This window comes from Dendrobates tinctorius, unplaced genomic scaffold (assembly GCF_039654945.1).
Source record: "Dendrobates tinctorius isolate UK_male_01 unplaced genomic scaffold, ASM3965494v1 ptg000060l, whole genome shotgun sequence".
Lineage (NCBI taxonomy): Eukaryota > Metazoa > Chordata > Amphibia > Anura > Dendrobatidae > Dendrobates > Dendrobates tinctorius.
The window spans coordinates 5,314,585-5,335,894 of NW_027361728.1; the positions used below are offsets into that span (position 1 = coordinate 5,314,585).

The 21,310-nt window shown below is 43.2% G+C and overlaps 1 protein-coding gene across 1 annotated transcript in view; it reads right to left on the reverse strand.

Annotated features, from left to right (window-relative positions):
- Positions 1 to 1,690: 1,690 nt before the first annotated feature.
- The window catches only part of LOC141092478 (probable cation-transporting ATPase 13A4), a 349,711-nt gene continuing 330,091 nt past the window's right edge, over positions 1,691 to 21,310 (reverse strand). The window contains exons 28-30 of the mRNA XM_073578646.1: positions 10,634 to 10,722; positions 9,707 to 9,787; positions 1,691 to 1,939 (exon numbers count right to left, since the gene is read on the reverse strand). Of these exons, the coding sequence (XP_073434747.1) occupies positions 1,691 to 1,939; positions 9,707 to 9,787; positions 10,634 to 10,722 (419 nt within the window). The remainder of the gene's footprint in view (positions 1,940 to 9,706; positions 9,788 to 10,633; positions 10,723 to 21,310) is intronic.

The following is a 21,310-nucleotide window of genomic DNA, read 5'->3' on the forward strand; positions in this document are numbered from 1 at the left end:
AAAATGATGGAGGTGGTGAAGAGGGCAATGATGAGGTGGGGGATAGGACAATTATTGGATGTGGGAGGAGGAGGACAATGAGGGGTGTGGAAGATTAGGATGGGAGGAAGGGGGACTTATAATGGCCTTAGGAACAGGGGGAGGTGGAGGAAGACATTCACTTATTATGTCTAACACAGTCCCTTATTATATAGTATACACACTATGTCTAGCACAGTCCATTAGTATATAGTGTACTCACTTACTATGTCTAACACATTCCCTTAGTATATAGTGTACGTGCTTATTATGTATAACATAGTCCCTTAGTATATAGTGTACTCACTCATTATGTCTAACACAGTCCCTTAGTATATAGTGTACTCACTATGTCTAACACAGTCCCTTAGTATATAGTGTACTCACTTACTATGTCTAACACATCCCCTTAGTATATAGTGCACGTACTTATTATGTATAACACAGTCCCTTAGCATATAGTATACGTACTTATTATGTATAACACAGTCTCTTAGCATATAGTATACTCACTAATTCTGTATAACACCATCCTTAATTACATAGTTTCCTCTTTTATTATGTATAACACTGTCCCTTATTACGTACCTTCCTCTCTAGTTATATGGTGCCGTCCCTTATTATATAGCTTCCTCTGCTGTTATGTATAGTGATGTCTGTTACATAGGGTATTCTTGTTAAGTTTGTTATTCACAGCGCCCTCTTTAATTACATATTTTCCTCTCTTTTTAGATATAAAATGACTGCTGATCGAGGAGCCGGTGACCAGACTACCAGTCCATCAGTTCTTCCATTAGAAAGGAAGCTAGTTTCACACTAGCGTATCTTCACGCAGCGCACGGCGCCGCTAAGCCCCGCTCCCTGCCGCGCCCCCTCCGGTCATCTCCTCCCTACTATTGCACAGCGCTGCACACAATCTGTGCACCGTATCTTTAGGATAGGGTGCGCAGACTGTGCGCTAGTAGGATTTTTGCATGCTCTGCACACTTTTGAAGGTGCGCCGATGTGTGCCAAACGCACCATGTTGCATTTTGGTGCACTCGGCGCACCTTCAAAATTGCGCAGCGCACGCAAAAATCCTACTAGCGCACGGTCAGCGCACGGTCTGTGCACCCTATGCTAAAGATAGGGTGCGCAGATCACATGCAGCGCTGTGCGATAGTAGGGAGGGGATGACCGGAGGGGGCACGGCAGGGGGCGGGGCTTAGTGGCACCGTGCGCTGCGTGAAGATACGCTAGTGTGAAGCTAGCCTAACAAGACAGGATGGTATGTAATAAGAAACAGGGCTCTATATAATCCAATATGTAAGGGACGGTACTGTACATAACAAGAGAGGGCACTGTGTAAGGGACAGAAATATACATAATAAGGGAGACTATGTAATATATATACATGTACAGTATGTGTGTGTGTATATATATATATATATATATCTGACACCATAAAAGGAAGGGGGCCCAGACATATTTCTTGCACAGGGACGCCAAGCTGTCAGTGTCCGCCCCTGGCTTCAAGTGTTTATATGATTCAGGAAAGCCTCTATGATCTTTTACAAAATTTACAATCTGTTCCTTAACTTGGAAATTCTAAATCTATTTGTATGTGTGCAAACAGTTCCAATTGCAGACGGATTTTTGGCATCGCTTTCGCTCTGATCAGTGTAGACACCGATTATGGTCGATGCTCAGTTCCACTGTAAAGAGTTTGCTCCGTTTCGGCAACAAACATTGGGTTATCATATACACATTTCTGTACATCTTTTCCAAGTTCTGATTGGTTAGAGTAGTAAGTTTGGCTTATTGGAGGCCACGTTGGGTCATCACACAGAGCTCTTTCCAACACTCTATACTGACTCCTTGATCGGTAGTTAAAACATGATTTTATCATTAGCCACAGTCTTCGGTTTTCAATAAATCCTTCCTGTAAGATATTGGAATATATTATTGTTACTGCTTGCCTTGCATCATAGATTGTCTCTATATGTGCACAGATATGTAAAAATACATTTATCTTTATGTAATACACACACTGTTGTGGTAAAGTGCCATAACAGTAAGAAGTGACAAGAGAGAAAAAGGTGAAAATAAATTGGTATCTTTATTGAGAACAAAAATAAAAGAGGAAAAATATGTTAAAAAGACAGGGCGAAGGGAAATCCTCCAAAAATAGGGAGGAAAGCGAATACACTGTGAACCAGTGGTGTTAAGAAACATAGCATGCAAAACAGATAACGAAAGTTTGAAAATCAATTTAACCTATACAAATATAAGGGTTAGCAACATAATGCCCAATGGGCACCAAAGTGGTAGCTTGATAGCTTAAAGAAAAAAGTATTTTGCCAGTGCAAAGTTTGAAAGACCACATGAAGAAGTTGGAAGCCCTAAAGATCTCTATATATGAATCTGAATGTGTGTGTGTATCACCAACCAATCACAAAGCAGCAGAGTGGGACGCGGATGGAGAGCAGGGCTGAGGACGGATACAGCAGGACAGTGCATGGAGAGCGGGGCTGTAGAGGAAGACAGTCTGCAGCACAGACGGCTTCTACTGCGGCCTACTGCAGTGCTAGGCCACGCCCCCGCAGACTGCCCAATCACACGCGCTGCAGCTCCGCTCTAGCTCTGCCCACTCCTGCAGGCTCTGCCCACTCATCACACAGTGCTAGGCCACGCCCCCACAGGTCACCCAATCACATGCGCTGCAGCTCCAATCTAGCTCCCCCCAGCTCCGCCCACTCCAGCCAAACAAAACATCTGCGCACCTCTTTCTCCTGGTCCCGGCGACACCGCGTGTGGTGCATGGAGAATGGGGCTGTGGAGGAAGGAAGACAGCAGGGCTGTAGAGGGAGAGAGCGGGAGAGCAGGGCTGTGAAGGAAGGGAACGAGGCTGTGGACGGAGAGAGCGAGAGAGCAGGGCTGTGAAGGAAGAGAACAGGGTTGTGGACGGGGAGAGCAGGGCTGTGAAGGAAGAGAACGGGGCTGTGGAGGGAGAGAGTGGGAGAGCAGGGCTGTGGATGAAGAGACCGGGGCTGTGGAGGGAGAGAGCGGGACAGCAGGGCTGTGGAAGAAGAGAGCGGGGCTGTGGAGGGACACCGGGACATGGATGTAGAGCGCGGCTGTGGAGGGATAGAATGGGACGGCGGGTGGAGAGCGGGGCTGCGGAAGGAGAGAGCGTGATGGCGGGTGGAGAGCGGGGCTGTGGAAGGAGAGAGCATGATGGTGGGTGGAGAGCAGGGCTGCGGAAGGAGAGAGCGTGATTGCGGGTGGAGAGCGGGGCTGTTAAGGAAGACAGCGGGACCCACAGTTAGGTACTATGCCCGGGCAATGCTGGGCTCTTCAGCTAGTAGGATATATTGTTAAGTGACATATTTATTTGTCCTATTGCAATACTTTTCTCAAACCTGTATCCAGCAAACCAACAGAAAGGAAAAAAACCCATATATAGGCATTGTAAGGGAGGTTTTTTTTTTTACCTGGTATGGGTGTGATGTTGCTGTGGTATAGTGCGGCTAAATGACAAGCTGTGTCCGACCCTGCGCCCAATGAGCGCCGTTTCGCAAATGAGCTCCTTACCACAACAGTGTGTGTTAGCTAGTATTTCGAAGTGTATTAGGCCTGGCAATATTTAGGACTATGGGAATAATTTATCTCTGTTTGTGAATGACAAGGCTACCACTATCTGAATATGGATTTATCCAATTCCTATTCTACTTAAAAAGGAAGTATAAATCCAACTTCAGTTTGCTCCCCCTAGTGGTAACCTTGTGGTGCACATATTTAACAACTGTGTGCACTGTATAAAGGGAACAATCTTTGTATCATAGATAGTTGAGAACCGTGTCACAAAATAGTACAGATTTTTTTCTATTTAGCTCAGGTTAAACATTTTGAAAAAATATAATGAAAATTACACTTTTCCCATTCCCTGCTATCAATTTAAGGTACAATTTTCAGTTTTTTTTAATGTTTTCCATGGACATTGTTCATTTTAATGGAATTTCAATAATTTTTTATTTTATTTATTGGATGGACGTGCTGTTTTCCCTCTCCCTCTCCCATGTATTGCTTCACCGGCTGGATCTAGCACCCACCTGTCACAAATTTCCCAGCAATCAGCACAACCATAAAACGTGGTGAGCTCCCTCTTCCTCCTACAATTTTCTTTTGCTTACATATATTTTGACAAAAAATGTTTTTGCAAAGGGATTTTTGACTTTTACGGCTTCTAATTATCACAACAGCATACATAGTAAACTGTGGGATGCACTATCTCTATCAGAGTTCTGACAAAGTGTTTGTAACCCTCACATTCCTCCTCCTAAGCTCTCTTGGAAGATAATACACTATATGCCCACATCAGAGTTCCAATTTGGTTTGGTTATACATCATTTTAAAATATAGTTCCAGAGAAGATAAAGATTACAAATCCTTGCATCAGATTGAGCTCATTTTTGGATTTAATTATAAGCCCATTCTGCAATATGCTATGCACTGTGGTATGCAGAGGCTGCAGAAGCCAAAATTTGGAATGAAACCCAAATTGCAGATATTATGTTCAGCCTAAAATACATACTGTATATTTAAGTAAAATAAATGCCCCCAAATAATCCACATCATTTGAGCACAGGCTTCTGTATTTATTATAGCAATAAAAATCAATCAATCTCAAATGTGGATATGTATCCTTTAAGAACTATTATTTATTTTATTTTTTTAGAAGCGGTTATGCTATGATAGCATATGAAGATTTACTTTGTATTTTTATTTTTTTTATTTCATTTTTTTTCTCCAAGGTGCACACATGTATTTTGTGAATAGTTTATTGATCTAAATACTTTGACACATTTATCGTGTGTCACAGAAACATGTAAACTGTGGTTAATTGTTCCACTATAATAATTGAATTGCTTTCATACAGCAAAGGTACAGTGAACGCTAAAGGAAGACAAAAATAGCCCATTGTTCACATTTGAGCAGTAGAAAGTGTAAAGAAGCTTTGTTGAAATGTAAAGGAATGTAAACCTGAGCAAGTACTGAATGACCATTGCTACTAATCAAAAACATCTCTTCTCCAGAATACTGTTACAGGAAAGATGTATATCTTTGTACCGTGTTAGCCAGTAGATAGAAAAATATTCAGGATTGAGAGTCCTCAGTAGTTGATACCTTTTAATGGCTAACTGAAAAGATGGTAATACATTGCAAGCTTTCGAGACTACTCAGGTCTCTTCATCAGGCTAGACTAATACAAAATCTGAAGTCACATATTTATGCACAATACAGCCTAGAAAAAATGCAATAGATAAGACAAGTGACGTGAAGCAGAACTATCAATATGGGAGAGGGAGAAACATAAATATAAACATTGGACCAGTTCATAGATAAGGAGTCTGGATGTTTTATGGTCCTCTGATTGGGGTCTAGTTCTGTGTTGCCCTGCAAGGTTTTAAAAGGAAATTCCTTAATTGATGTAAAAAGACATAAATCCATGCGACACATTCATTCCAGCACTGAGAGTGTCAAAGTTCGTCATAAATTTGTACTCCCAAACTCGTCTCTCTATCTGAGATGTGAAGTTACCTTTCAATACCAGTAATTTCATATCCATGCTGCTGTGATCAGGGATACAGAAATGTTTTGCCACAGGTAGATCCATTCTTTTTTCTCTTATTGTGTGACGATGAGCATTCATCCTTGTTCTAAGCTTTTGCCCTGTCTCCCCCACATACAGACCCCCAGTTGGACATTTAGTACAAATAATTAAGTACACCACATTAGATGTAATGCAGGTGAAAGTACCTGGGATCTTGTAGTCCTGATGTGAGTTGGGGATCTTTATCTTGTCCGTGGTCATTATAAATGGACAGGTTTTACATTTTTTCTGGTTGCAAGGAAAGGTTCCTGCAGCTGTTGGAGAGGACAGGGAGCTTCTGACAATGATGCTTCTTAAATTTGGGGGCTGCCTAAAACACAGCAGTGGGGGGTCTGGAAAAATTGATTTTAATCGGGCATCTTTTTGTAGTAAAGGTTGTAATTTCCGTGCAGCTCCCCTTAGCACCTCCAGATTTGGGTTGTAGGTGACTACTAGAGGCACTCGGTTATTTTCTTCTTTAGCTTTGTAATGTAGCAGGTGATTCCTTGACAATCTGGTGGCTCTTGTAATTTGGTTTTCAATTGTTCTTGGATGGTAACCCTGATTCAAAAAGGTTTTTTTGAGGCGACCAAGGTGTTTGTCTCTATCCATGGGGTTGGAACATATACGATTGTATCTGATGGCTTGGCTATAGATAATAGAGTTCTTTATGTGTTTTGGATGGAAACTGTCCCATTTAAGGTATGTTGGACGGTCGATTGGCTTCTGATACAGGGATGTCTCTATTTCATTGTTTTTTAGCTTAATGATGGTGTCCAAAAAATTAATCTCGGTACTGGAGTAGTTGAGTGTTAAATTGATGGTGGGATGAAATTGATTAAACTGTTCGTGGAACGTCTTTAGCTGTTGCTCAGACTCCGTCCAGATGATTAAAATATCATCAATGAAGCGGTAGTAGGCCAGGGGCCTGATGGGGCATGAGGACAAAAAATCGCTTTCAAGCTTGGCCATGAAAAGATTTGCATACTGTGGAGCCATTTTACTTCCCATAGCTGTGCCAGTCTCCTGTAGATAGATCCTGTTGTCAAATTCAAAGTAATTGTGGGTGAGGATGAATTTTATAAGTTTCACCACGGCATCAGCATCAGTCCCTGTGTTTTCCATGAAGAATTTGCAGGCATGTAAACCATCTTGGTGTGGGATATTAGAGTACAAAGATTCCACATCCATGGTGGCCAGGATGGTTCCTTCTGGTAGAGGACCTATTGCTGCTAGTTTATTCAATAGGTCAGTTGTGTCCTGAATGTAGCTGGATGTATCCTTCACCAGTGGTTTAAGAATACCCTCTAGAGGGTATTCTTAAACCACTGGTGAAGGATACATCCAGCTACATTCAGGACACAACTGACCTATTGAATAAACTAGCAGCAATAGGTCCTCTACCAGAAGGAACCATCCTGGCCACCATGGATGTGGAATCTTTGTACTCTAATATCCCACACCAAGATGGTTTACATGCCTGCAAATTCTTCATGGAAAACACAGGGACTGATGCTGATGCCGTGGTGAAACTTATAAAATTCATCCTCACCCACAATTACTTTGAATTTGACAACAGGATCTATCTACAGGAGACTGGCACAGCTATGGGAAGTAAAATGGCTCCACAGTATGCAAATCTTTTCATGGCCAAGCTTGAAAGCGATTTTTTGTCCTCATGCCCCATCAGGCCCCTGGCCTACTACCGCTTCATTGATGATATTTTAATCATCTGGACGGAGTCTGAGCAACAGCTAAAGACGTTCCACGAACAGTTTAATCAATTTCATCCCACCATCAATTTAACACTCAACTACTCCAGTACCGAGATTAATTTTTTGGACACCATCATTAAGCTAAAAAACAATGAAATAGAGACATCCCTGTATCAGAAGCCAATCGACCGTCCAACATACCTTAAATGGGACAGTTTCCATCCAAAACACATAAAGAACTCTATTATCTATAGCCAAGCCATCAGATACAATCGTATATGTTCCAACCCCATGGATAGAGACAAACACCTTGGTCGCCTCAAAAAAACCTTTTTGAATCAGGGTTACCATCCAAGAACAATTGAAAACCAAATTACAAGAGCCACCAGATTGTCAAGGAATCACCTGCTACATTACAAAGCTAAAGAAGAAAATAACCGAGTGCCTCTAGTAGTCACCTACAACCCAAATCTGGAGGTGCTAAGGGGAGCTGCACGGAAATTACAACCTTTACTACAAAAAGATGCCCGATTAAAATCAATTTTTCCAGACCCCCCACTGCTGTGTTTTAGGCAGCCCCCAAATTTAAGAAGCATCATTGTCAGAAGCTCCCTGTCCTCTCCAACAGCTGCAGGAACCTTTCCTTGCAACCAGAAAAAATGTAAAACCTGTCCATTTATAATGACCACGGACAAGATAAAGATCCCCAACTCACATCAGGACTACAAGATCCCAGGTACTTTCACCTGCATTACATCTAATGTGGTGTACTTAATTATTTGTACTAAATGTCCAACTGGGGGTCTGTATGTGGGGGAGACAGGGCAAAAGCTTAGAACAAGGATGAATGCTCATCGTCACACAATAAGAGAAAAAAGAATGGATCTACCTGTGGCAAAACATTTCTGTATCCCTGATCACAGCAGCATGGATATGAAATTACTGGTATTGAAAGGTAACTTCACATCTCAGATAGAGAGACGAGTTTGGGAGTACAAATTTATGACGAACTTTGACACTCTCAGTGCTGGAATGAATGTGTCGCATGGATTTATGTCTTTTTACATCAATTAAGGAATTTCCTTTTAAAACCTTGCAGGGCAACACAGAACTAGACCCCAATCAGAGGACCATAAAACATCCAGACTCCTTATCTATGAACTGGTCCAATGTTTATATTTATGTTTCTCCCTCTCCCATATTGATAGTTCTGCTTCACGTCACTTGTCTTATCTATTGCATTTTTTCTAGGCTGTATTGTGCATAAATATGTGACTTCAGATTTTGTATTAGTCTAGCCTGATGAAGAGACCTGAGTAGTCTCGAAAGCTTGCAATGTATTACCATCTTTTCAGTTAGCCATTAAAAGGTATCAACTACTGAGGACTCTCAATCCTGAATATTTTTCCAGAATACTGTAAAACTAATGTCAGTTCAAACTAGCACAAATGACTACAAAATACAGTGGCATACCACTAATAGCGGCAGACCACGCAGTTGCTATGGGGCCAGTGAGTTTGGGGTGTCTGGTGCCAGCACCGCACACTATCAGCCCATCTTTCAACTGTTATTTGAGACAAAAGATTTGAAAAAGAAAAAAGTTGCCCGTAGAAGTGCTAAGCAAGCGCGAAACAGCCATAGTCCATCAGGCTGTCCCATCTGCATAGCTCCCCTGCTACCTGCACTCCGCACTTTAATATGATTCGATGTCACATTTCACCATGGAATAAAATTGCATATCAAGAAGGATCTGGGTGAGTGCTCCAATTCTTTCTCTGTCTCATGTTTTAACTTTCAACTGTATCTGGATCCTGGATGCAGATACAGCTGGATACAATAATGGAGGAAGCACTGCAGAGACCAGAGCAACGGAGGAATGGGGACAAGTGATTATTTATTTATTAAATCAATGAGCACTTTGTGGGGCCATCACAGTATGTGAATGGTTATTTATGGTGTCATCTTACTATGTTAAGGACTATTCATGGGGTCTTCATACTATGTAGAGAACTATTTATGGGGCCATCATAATATGTGGAGAGTAATTGGGCTATTTATGGGGTCATCATAATATGCTGTGGACTCTTTGTGGGGCCATTATACTATGTGAATGACTATGGGGGGCCAGTATACTGTGTGGGGATTGTTTGTGTGTGGGAACACTAAGGAGGCTTCAATATTGGGGTCCAATTAAGACTTTTGCTATGGGGCCCTCATGATTTCCATTAATGTCCCTGACAAAATATGTCCATTGAAGACCAACATCAATAATAGCATTAAAAATAACAAAGATAATTGCATAGATGCATTGTGCTAAAATAGATAAAATAAGAAGTATTACCTCAACTAGATATGAAACCACAAAAAGAGCAGCCACCATTATTATGGTATTCCCTCTCCAGTAATATGGCGTGCAGACAAGCTGAGTAGGAAAATAAACAAGACTAATGTTATGTTTCATTTCTCCAGCAACTAATACAATTGTCACTTAAGTCATTTGCTGGCCTAATTATGGTCCAACAATAGGATTATAGAGCGTAAAAAACAAAATAATACTTTATTAGTAGAAGTCGGATAGACAACACAAACCAGTATATACAGTATATATATATATATATATATATATATATATATATATATATATACACACACACACACGTATATATTTGAAAATATAGCTGCAGATCTAAAGAACATTTTTCAAAAAATAGATACCATGGAGAGGCTAAGCTACTCTATTTACCAGATCCCAGGGCTGATAAACGTGTAGGGAAAAATCATAAGGCAAGAGAATAGTCAGTAAACAAGGCAAGGTCAGAATCAGGAATATCCATTGAAAATACAAGTAGAGCACACAGGCGTCCTCCAAATTAAAACTGTCAATGGAAAGCAAAATTTCAGGAGCTCCAATCAGCCTAGGCAACATAGCAGAGAGCAAACACTGACAGAAGTTATCTCTTGAACTTTTTCAAACTGCCAGCCTGAGTGGAACTATAAATCCCAGAAGACACAGAGCTAAAGTTGTTGCCTATGTTGCACACAGTGTGAGCACAGCACCGCCCGGGGACAGAAAAAGAGACAGGTGGTTCAGGAACCAATACCGATGTCACACCAGTGTTTAAAATCCCCAACATTTAGAAGGTAGAGGACAGCCAAGAAAAAATCTCTATTATTAGTTACTGTAAGTTAGTGGAATAAGCAAAAAACACAAATAGGCTCATTACAGTCTATATAATACAGTATACATAAATGTAAAAGTGGTTCTCACCTGCATAATTTCATACACGGATTCAATATTCGCAAAATAGATAAATAAATAGGCAATCAGTTGTGCAATCATTATTATAGTAAACACATCTGCAAATGAAAAATGGAAACATAAAACATTGAAATGTTAGAATGGAGATTAGTACTTTAGATTTCAGTCTAGAACAACTGTGACATCATTGACCTGAAAAATAAAATAAAATGTACCTCCTGCATAGAATATTGTAGCAAAAAAATCAATAGATATAAAAAGGATTACAAGGAAAACATTATTCAATATGTAAAAATAACAAATAAAATCTAATACCTACAATGCACTACTATACAGTGCCTAAGTAAATACCATTAAGAATTAACTACATAACTCCTAATAACTGCAGTCATAAAGTAATCTGTTAAATCTAAATAATCCTACTACTATATGATTAATTTTGAAGTTAATACATCTCGGAAGCCAGGTGAGCATAAATTTCTCTTTCAGTTGAGGAGGTTGATGAGCTCTTGTACACATGCATGTGTTTCTCCAAAAATAAGACCTATCTCAAAAATAAGCCCCAGTATGATTTTATAGGATGTTTGGAGTATTCTTGGAATATGAACCTTGTTCAAAAAATAAGCCCTAGTTACAGTCATGGCAGGCATAAGAGGGCTACAAACATGAAATTTGCTCATGGTCCTCACTTTCTTAGGAGGGCCCAGAATTTCTATTCCGAGGTTAAAACTATTTAAGGATCTTTTGGTGATATCATGGTCACGTGACAGGCCGGTATGTATGTGCAGTGTGTGTATAAACATGTGTATGTGCAATGTGGGTACATACATGTGTATGCACAGTGTGTGTATATATACATGTGTATGTACAGTGTGTGTGTGTATATACATGTGTATGTACAGTGTTTGTGTGTATATACATGTGTATGTACAGTGTGTGTGCATATTAGTGATGACCAAACGTGCTCGCCATTACTCTTTACTCGCCCGAGAATCACTGTACTCGGTGTACTCGGCGAGCACCGAGCATTTCTGAGATTACTCGGTGGGAACTCAGGTCTCCACCCAGCATTTTTGGCGAACTTTAGAGACCCAATCACACTGCAGGGATTGTCTGCCAGGCTATGAAACGCCACAGCAATCTTTGCTGTGATCGTGCAGTGATTGGCTGGCCACACAGCATCATCAGGGTTAAAAGAGACCGGACACTGTCCTGCTCGGCGCATACAGCTCCAGATTGAGAGAGTGTAGGGAGAGCGGCTGCCTTGATAGGGTCAGAATTGAGGATTTCTTAGTTAGTGTGGGGTCTACCATCCTAAATACTCACATCCAGCTAAACCAACAGTCCTTCTAAGGACTAATTCCTGAGTATATAGGCTCCAGTGCTAGGCAGACAGGTTAGTGTACGTCACTCTATACACATCAGTGCAATGCCTGCAGGCACTGTATGTGTGTATATAGATCATTGCATACATCAAGAGGGTCCATTCCCTTCCTGTGTTCTGCTGCTGCTGCTGCTACCTGTAGGATATTTTAGCCGTACATAGTTAGCCCCAGGTATAATTGGAATACAGGCCACACAATTTTTGGTGTGGTATCTCCGTGTCAGCTCATATCTGTGAGTGCTCAAAGTTTGGCCTGTTAACGGCTGTTTTCTTTTTTTTTTGCCTGGCTGTCACTTTTGGTTAAATACAGCAGTATTTAGGCAAAAAACAAAAAATACAGGCCACACATTTTTTGGTGTGGTATCTCTGTGCCAGCTCATATCTGTGCGTGCTCCAAGTTTGGCCAGTTAACGGCTGTTTACTTTTTTTGGGCTCACTGTCACTTTTGGCTAAATACAACAGTATTTAGGCAAAATAAAAACACATTTTTTGGTGTGGTATCTCCGTGGTAGCTCATATCTGTGCGTGCTCAAAGTTTGGCTAGTTTACAGCTTTATTTTTTTTTTTTGCCTGGCTGTCACTTTTGGTTAAATACAGCAGCATTTAGCCCAAAAAAAAAAAATACAGGCCCCACATTTGCGGCAGTGGTATCTCTATGCCAGATCATATTTATGCGTGCTCAAAGTTTGGCCAGTTTACGGCTGTTTTCTTTAGTTTGCCTGGCTGTCACTTTTGGTTAAATACAGCATTAGTTAGCCCAAAAATAAAAAAAAACAGGCCACACATTTGTCGTAGTAGTTTCTCCGTACAGCTCATATCTGTTTGTGCTCAAAGTTTTGCCAGTTTAGAGCTGTTTTCTTTTTTTCGTCCTGGGTGAAATTGTACTTATATACAGCACTATGTTGCATTTTTGAAAAAAAACAGCCACATTTTACAGTGGGGTCTATCTCTGACATGCCTCATACATCCGTGTGCCAAAAATTGAGGCATTTTAGGCCTAAATTCCCTTTTTTGGCCAGTCTGTCACTCTCGTTATATCCAGCAGTCTTTTGCATCCACCAAAAAACAAAGAAACATACATTCATACAATACATACATACTACATACATACAATACATACATATAGACATACAGTACATATAACATAGAGTACATACTCACCAATACTTGTCACATTGTTCCCCGAAGCCAATGTCATCTGTGGAAAAATATGAAAATAACAAACAAGCCACATACTCCCCTATCCGCAGAAATCCACGTGTCCCACGCCGATTTCCCGTGGAGAACAGCAGCATCAGCTGATGCGACGGCTCTCTACGGGGCTCCAGGAATCCAATGACGGGAGGTAGGTATCCTTCCGCACTGCATTCCTCCGCCACTGTAAAAAAAATAGTCTCACTTTATGGCAAAAGCTGCGTGGGAACTTTTTCACACAGCAATGCCAAAAGTGAGACTAGGGACCCCCGGCAGCCGGCACAAGCGCCTGGTAGGCCCGTACAGACCCCCGGCAGCCAGCACAAGCCCCCGGCAGGCCCATACAAACCCCCGGCAGCCGGCACAGGCCCCCGGCAGGCCCGCACAGACCCCCGGCAGCCGGCACAAGCCCCCGGCAGGCCCATACAGACCCCCGGCAGCCGGCACAGGCACCCCGGCAGGCCCGTACAGACCCCTGGCAGCCGGCACAAGCCCCCGGCAGGCCCGTACAGACCCCCGGCAGCCAGCACAAACCCCCGGCAGGCATGTACAGACCCCCGGCAGCCGGCACAAGCCCCTGGCAGGCCCATACAGACCCCCGGCAGGCCCGCACAGACCCCGCCCGCACACATAGACACGCACAGTGTCCGCCCACGCACCGCCCACACTCTTCCCCCCTCCCGAACTGGATGTGCAAGTAAAGAAAGGGTTTTTTTTCATTCCGATATTTCTGTCCCTTTGACTTGAATGGGACTTCCGGTATCGGAATCGGTGATACCTGATACTTTTTTTGTATCGGGCTGATCCAATCCGATCTGATATTTCTCTATATCGGATGGTATCACTCAACACTATCTCTGGACCATCCTCTTAGGATTTAGTGTATACCTCTACAATAGAAAATATTGAAATACTATTATATTTTAATTTATATACCTGTCTCTGAGCTGTTGCTAGGGACAAACATATCTCGTTGGACACATTCCAGCTTCAAATCTATGAACCTGTGTTCGCCCCTCCCTTTTGTTATTTTCTTTCATAGGTGGATTAACATTTTTAATTTTTTTGTTTGATTTACAAATGATTTAGGATTATGTCTCCTCATTCTCCGCCACTAAATCACCAAGGTTAACGTGTTCTCTGCTGCTACAGGCAGTCCAATTTTTGGCAAGAGTGTCTATGACGCCCGTAGTATTTTTTTTTAAAATGTACCACCCATGGTGAAATGTTTGTCAGCCCAGGCACTGTGTGTATATGACAAGAGTGACAGACTGGCCAAAAAAGGGAATTTAGGCCTAAAATGCCTCAATTTTTGGCACACGGATGATTGAGGCTTGTCAGAGATAGACCCCACTGTAAAATGTGGCCTGTTTTTTTTAAAAAAATACAACATAGTGCTGCATATAACTTGAATACCAGACAGTCAAACAATGGAGTATCGGCCTAAAATCCACAAATTTTTATCACATGAACATATGAGGCATGTCACAGATGTACCACACTGTAAAATATGGACTTGTAGTCCCATCGGACGATGCCTACACACACGCAAGACCCCCGGCAGGCACGCACAGACCCCGGGCAGCCGGCACAGGCACCCGGCAGGCCAGTATAGACCCCCGGCAGCCAGCACAAGCCCCCGGCAGGCCCGTACAGACCCCCGGCAGGCCCGTACAGACCCCCGGAAGCCGACACAAGCCCCCAGCAGGCCCGTACAGACCCCCGGCAGCTGGCACAGGCCCCCAGCAGGCCCGCACAGACCCCCGGCAGCTGGCACAAGCCCCCGGCAGGCCCGTACAGACCCCCGGCAGCCAGCACAAGCCCCCGGCAGGCCCGTACAGACCCCCGGCAGCCGGCACAGGCCCTCGGCAGGCTCGTAGAGACCCCCGACAGCTGGCACAAGCCCTCGGCTGGCCCGTACAGACCCCCGGCAGCCGGCACAAGCCCCCAGCAGGCCCGTACAGACCCCCGACAGCCAGCACAGGCCCCCGGCAGGCCCGCAAAGGCCCCCCACAGTCGGTACAGGCCCCCCCGCTGTCGGCACAGACCGCGCATCATAATGACATCATTTCAGCAGCCAATCACAGCCACAACAGTGGCTTATGGCATTATGGGGACTTCCGATTCCTGTATCCGATATTGAAAAAATATCGGTACTCGGTATCGGAATTCCAATACAGAGAATATCGGCCGATACCCGATATTTGCAGTATCGTAATGCTCAACACTATCCAGAGATAGTAAAACTGGAAAATATAAGAATAAATGGGAAGAATGTACATACTTCTCATTTGTATGACAGTTCCCCCTGGAGGAATAACATTTGTTTTGGTTTTAAATTAGTAACAGGCATCATAAAAACACCATTGCACAGAAATCGGTCTTCTACTGGTTGTGGATGATGAGGATGAGGATAAGGAGGAGGATAACACCAAACAGACCAAATCAGGAAGCTGATACCCATGTGTGGTTGTGAAGAGGTGCATGAGAATACATCTCCGCAAAAAAGACAATGTATTTGAGGTTATGTTTCGTTCTTTTAATTTGGAGGTGTACAGAAGTCTTGCCCAATCCAGGCCTTGTTCATTTTTATAAGAGTCAACAGCCTGTCAGCAATGTCAGATGATAGGCGGATGCTCTTATCTGTTATAATTCCACTACTGGCACTAAAAACTCGCTCTGACAGAGCGCTAGCAGCAGGGTAGGCCCGGAACTCCAAGGCGGAGAGAGTCAGTTCATGCCACGTGTCCAGCTTGGATACCCAATAATTAAAAGGCTAGAGGAATCCCAGAGGACGTTTGTACGATATGCAAGGTACTCCCTCAGCATCTTCCCAAACATTGCACTTCTTGTGCCAGCACCACTTGCCTCTGTGCCGGCACGATGGGAGGGTCTGCGAAAACTAGCCCAGAACTTTGCCATTGTTCCCTTGCCTGAGCTGGATTGTACTTCTGTCTCTCTCACTTGGACTCCTTGGTTGTACAACAAACTCTGATGTCTGCTGCCAGTGTTCTCACATAGCAAATTTTTCAGTAATTCTGCTCCAAGGGCCCTCTGGTACAACATTTTTGTACACCTCTCTACCTCTGGAAGAGATTGAAAGTTCTCCTTGTAGCGTGGGACTAGAAGTGTCACCAACCAGTAATGAGTGTCACCGAAAATTTTGATAATGTGATGGTCACGGGAAATGCAGCGCAACATAAAGTCAGCCCAATGTGTTATGACTGGGTCACCGAGGAGGAAAACAAGACCAAGCTAAGGCACAGAAAACCAGAGAGGTTGGTAACTACGCAGATTGCAGACCCCTGATCCTAACCACACAACTAACAGCAGCCGTGGAGCATACCTACAATGATTCTAGACGCCTCGTCACAGCTGGAGGACTAAATAAGCCTAAAGCAAGAAAAGGGGAAATCTAAACTGCCCCAGAGCAGACCCGAAAGGAATAGACAGCCCCCACACATGTATTGATGGTGAGACAAGATGAAAGCACAAACACAGGTAGGAAAATAGGCTGAGCAAACAATGGGGCCCACACTAACTAAAAAGGACTGGAAAGGAAAGGTACTGTCTGCAATCACGCCAAAAAAACCTGCAAAAATGTCCAACACTTCTGATAGCAAAAAAAAACCCTGAAGTCACTAGACTTCTCCCACTATATCAGCACTCTGGCATGTTCTGAGAACAGAGCTAAAGAGGCCAATCTAATAAGGGACAAAAAGCAAACTGGCACATACAGTGACATAAGAATGGAAATTCAGCACAGCCCCAGCCGGGGCTGGGTGACCACGCAAAAACCTGAATAGACCAAACCAAAACAAATGTGAACATTAGCAGAGAACACTTAGCTTGAGAAGGCAGGAACTGAACTGGAAATTAAGACCTCAGGAGGCAGGAAAAAATCACCAGCATGGGAATAGGGAGTCGGCCGTCTTAAATCCAGTCTGAGACTCCAGATGTCCAATGCTCATCCTCATTATCAGGTGGCAGGTCTCTGTTAATTAGATCAGCTTCATTACCTCCTGCCACCACCAGAGGGAGCCCAGAAAGAGAACTCACAACTCCTCTGTCAGCACAACCAGCTCCCTCACCAGAAACCAGAGGCAGACCAGAAAATGAGTTCACAACAGTACCCCTCCATTTAGGAGGGGTCACCAAACCCTCATCCACACCACCAGGCCGATCAGGATGGGCCCAGTGAAAAACACAAACCAATCTATTGGCATGAATGTCAGAGGCAGAGACCCAAGAATTATCGTCCTGGCCATAACCCTTCCATTTGACCAAATACCGGAGTCTCCGTCTAGCCAAACGAGAATCCAATATTTTCTCTACCTCATATTCCACATTGCCTTTAACCAATACAGGGTCAGGAGGTGCCGCCATAGGAACTACTGGCTCAACAAACCTCTTCAACAGAGATTTATGAAACACGTTATGGATTTTAAACGTAACTGGAAGAGCCAATCGAAAAGAAACAGGATTAAGAATCTCCAAGATTTTATAAGGTCCAATAAATCTTGGCTTGAACTTTGGAGACGCAACCTTCATAGAGATATTCTTTGACGACAACCAAACCATATCACCCACTTTAAACCGGGGACCAATGGTCCTATGCCGGTTGGAAAACCTCTGGGCCTTTTCCTGAGAGAGTGACAACTTATCCACCACTTGGTCCCAAATCTGCAGCATTCTCTCTACCACAGTGTCCACACCTGGGCAGGCTGAAGATTCCACTTGCCCTGAAGAAAATCGAGGATGAAACCCAAAGTTACAGAAAAAGGGCGACATCAAAGTGGCAGAACTAGCTCTATTGTTTAGCGCGAATTCGGCCAAGGGCAAAAATGAGACCCAGTCATCCTGATCAGCAGACATAGAACATCTCAAATAGGACTCCAAAGTCTGGTTTGTTCTCTCAGTCTGCCCATTGGTCTGAGGATGAAACGCAGAGGAGAAAGATAACTGAATTCCGAGATTGGAACAAAAGGCTTTCCACAATTTGGAAACAAACTTGACTCCTCTGTCGGACACAATGTTCTCAGTAATCCCATGCAACCGAACCACCTGTTGTAAAAACAAGGGCACCAACTCTGAGGAAGATGGCAACTTTGGGAGTGGTACAAGATGGACCATCTTAGAAAATCTATCACAAATCACCCAGATAACAGTTATTCTCTGAGAGACAGGAAGATCAGAAATAAAATTCATTGAGTTATGGGTCCATGGCCTCTTGGGCACCAGCAGGGGCATCAATAACCCACTAGAAAAAGAACAGGGTTTAGACCAAGAACAAGTCCCACAGGACTGCACAAAATTCCTGACATCACGAGATAAGGCAGGCCACCAAAAAGACCGACTCACCAAATCTCTGGTACCAAAAATACCTGGATGACCAGCCAATGCGGAGCAATGAACTTCACACATCACTCTCTTCCTCCACTGGTCAGAAACATACAATTTTCCCATAGGACAACGCTCAGGTTTATCCTCCTGAAATTCCTCCAGGGCGCGTCTCAAATTGGGCGAAATGGCAGAAAGAATGACCCCCTCACCTAGGATGGTAGTAGGCTCTGTCACAATAAGAGAATCAGCAAAGAAACTCCTAGAAAGTGCATCTGCCCTAACATTCTTAGTGCCCGGAAGAAAAGAGACCACAAAATTAAAACGTGTGAAAAACAAGGCCCACCTAGCCTGTCTAGGATTCAAGCATCTGGCCGACTCCAGATAAATCAAATTCTTGTGGTCGGTGAGGACCACAACTTGATGTCTAGCTCCCTCCAACCAATGTCTCCACTCTTCAAATGCCCATTTCATGGCCAATGTCATAGTTGTGTTCAGATGGGGAGAACTTTCGAGAAAAGAAGGCACAGGGATTCATTTTAGAAGTCAAAGGATCTTTTTGGGACAAAGCAGCTCCTGCACCAATCTCAGAAGCTTCTACCTCCACCTGAAATGAGAGTGAGACATCAGGTTGCCATAAAACTGGAGCAGAAGCGAATCTCCGCTTTATCTCCTGAAATGCCGAGACAGCCTCTGGAGACCAATTTAGCACATCAGCGCCCTTCTTGGTCAGATCAGTCAGTGGTTTGACAATACCCGAAAAATTACCTATAAATTTACGATAGAAATTAGCAAAACCCAAAAACTTCTGGAGAGCCTTCAAAGAAGTGGGCTGAACCCAATCATAAATGGCCTGTACCTTGGCTGGGTCCATTTCTATAGTCGACGGAGACAAAATAAATCCCAAAAATGAAATCCTCTGTACACAAAAGAGGCATTTCGATTCCTTAACAAACAGGGAATTCTCCCTCAAAATCTGGAATACAGTCCTGACATGTTCCACATGAGAATCCCAATCACTGGAAAAGATCAAAATATCATCCAGATAGATGATCAAAAACTTATCCACAAAGTCCCGGAAAATATAATTCATAAAGGATTGGAAGACAGAAGGGGCATTAGAGAGCCCAAAAGGCATCACCAGGTACTCAAAATGTCCCTCCGGAGTATTAAACACCGTCTTCCATTCATCCCCGTGCTTGATGCAAATAAGATTATACGCCCCCCTGAGGTCAAGCTTAGTAAACCAGCAGGCACTTTTAACTCTGGAGAATAGATCAGAAATCAGGGGTAACAGGTACTGATATTTAACCGTCATCTTGTTAAGGGAACGATAGTCAATAAAAGGTCTTAATGAACCATCTTTCTTGGCCACAAAAAAACCCAGCACCTAAGGGTGAAGAGGATGGTCTAATATGACCCTTCTCCAATGACTCCTTAATATAGGATCACATAGTATCATGTTCGGGTACTGATAAGTTGAAAAGCCGACCCTTGGGAAATTTACACCCAGGCGTCAACTCAATTGAAAAGTCATAACTCCTATGAGGAGGCAAAGACGCAGACTTACTCTCACTAAATACATCAGAAAAATCAGCCAAATAATCAGGAATATCATGAGACTGAGGAGAGGTGGAGAAAACAGGGGTGTCCCTAAGAACACACTGACAACCCCAACTCACCACAGACACAGATTTCCAATCCAAAACTGGATTATGAATTTGCAACCAGGGAAAACCCAGAACAATAGTATCATGCAAATTGTGCAGCACCAAAAATGTACAATTTTCTTGGTGGTCTGGGGCAACTTGCATTATCACCTGGGTCCAAAACTGAGGTTTATTCTCCGCCAAAGGAGTAGCATCAATACCCCTCAAAGGAATAGGCATCCGCAGAGGTATCATGAGAAAACCACAACTTTTAGCAAAGTCCAAATGCATCAGATTCAAAGCTGCTCCTGAATCTACAAAAGCCTTAGTGGAAAATGTGGATAAGGAGCAGATCAGAGTAATTGCCAAAAGAAACTTAGGTTGTATACCGCCCACAGCAAATGTGCGTGCAAAACGTTTCTCTCATCTGGGCAGACAGAAATAGTATGAGAGACGTCTCCACAGAAAAAACACAGCTTATTACGCCTTCTAAACTACTGACGTTGCGCCCTAGACAAAACCCTATCACATTGCATAGGTTCAGACGTTTGTTCAACAGGTGGCAACGCCTCTCATGTAGTTTTACGTTCACGTAAACGCTGATCAACTTGAATGGCTAATGACATAGAATCATCAAGACCAGAGGGAACAGGAAATCCCACCCTAACATATTTTACAGTCTCTGATAAACCCTTTCGAAAGAGAGCTTCCAATGCACCATCATTCCATGTAGTAAGGACCGCCCACTTTTGGAATTTTTGACAGTATAACTCTGCAGAATCCTGACCCTGGTTCAATGCCAATAGGGTTTTTTCCACTTGATCAATAGCATTAGGTTCATCATACAACAACCCCAAAGATTGAAAAAATGCATCCACATTAGTCAGAATCGGATTTTCAGGTGTCAGAGAAAAAGCCCAATCCTGGGGATCGCCGCGCAACAAGGAGATGACAATTTTAACCTGCTGCCCAGAGCTCCCCGATGAGTTAGGCTTCAAGGCAAGAAATAATTTACAATTATTCTTAAAATTCAAAAATTTAGACTGATCTCCAGAAAACACATCAGGAATAGGGATCTTTGGTTCAACAGCATGTGACTGAGTGAGATAGGCGGAAATT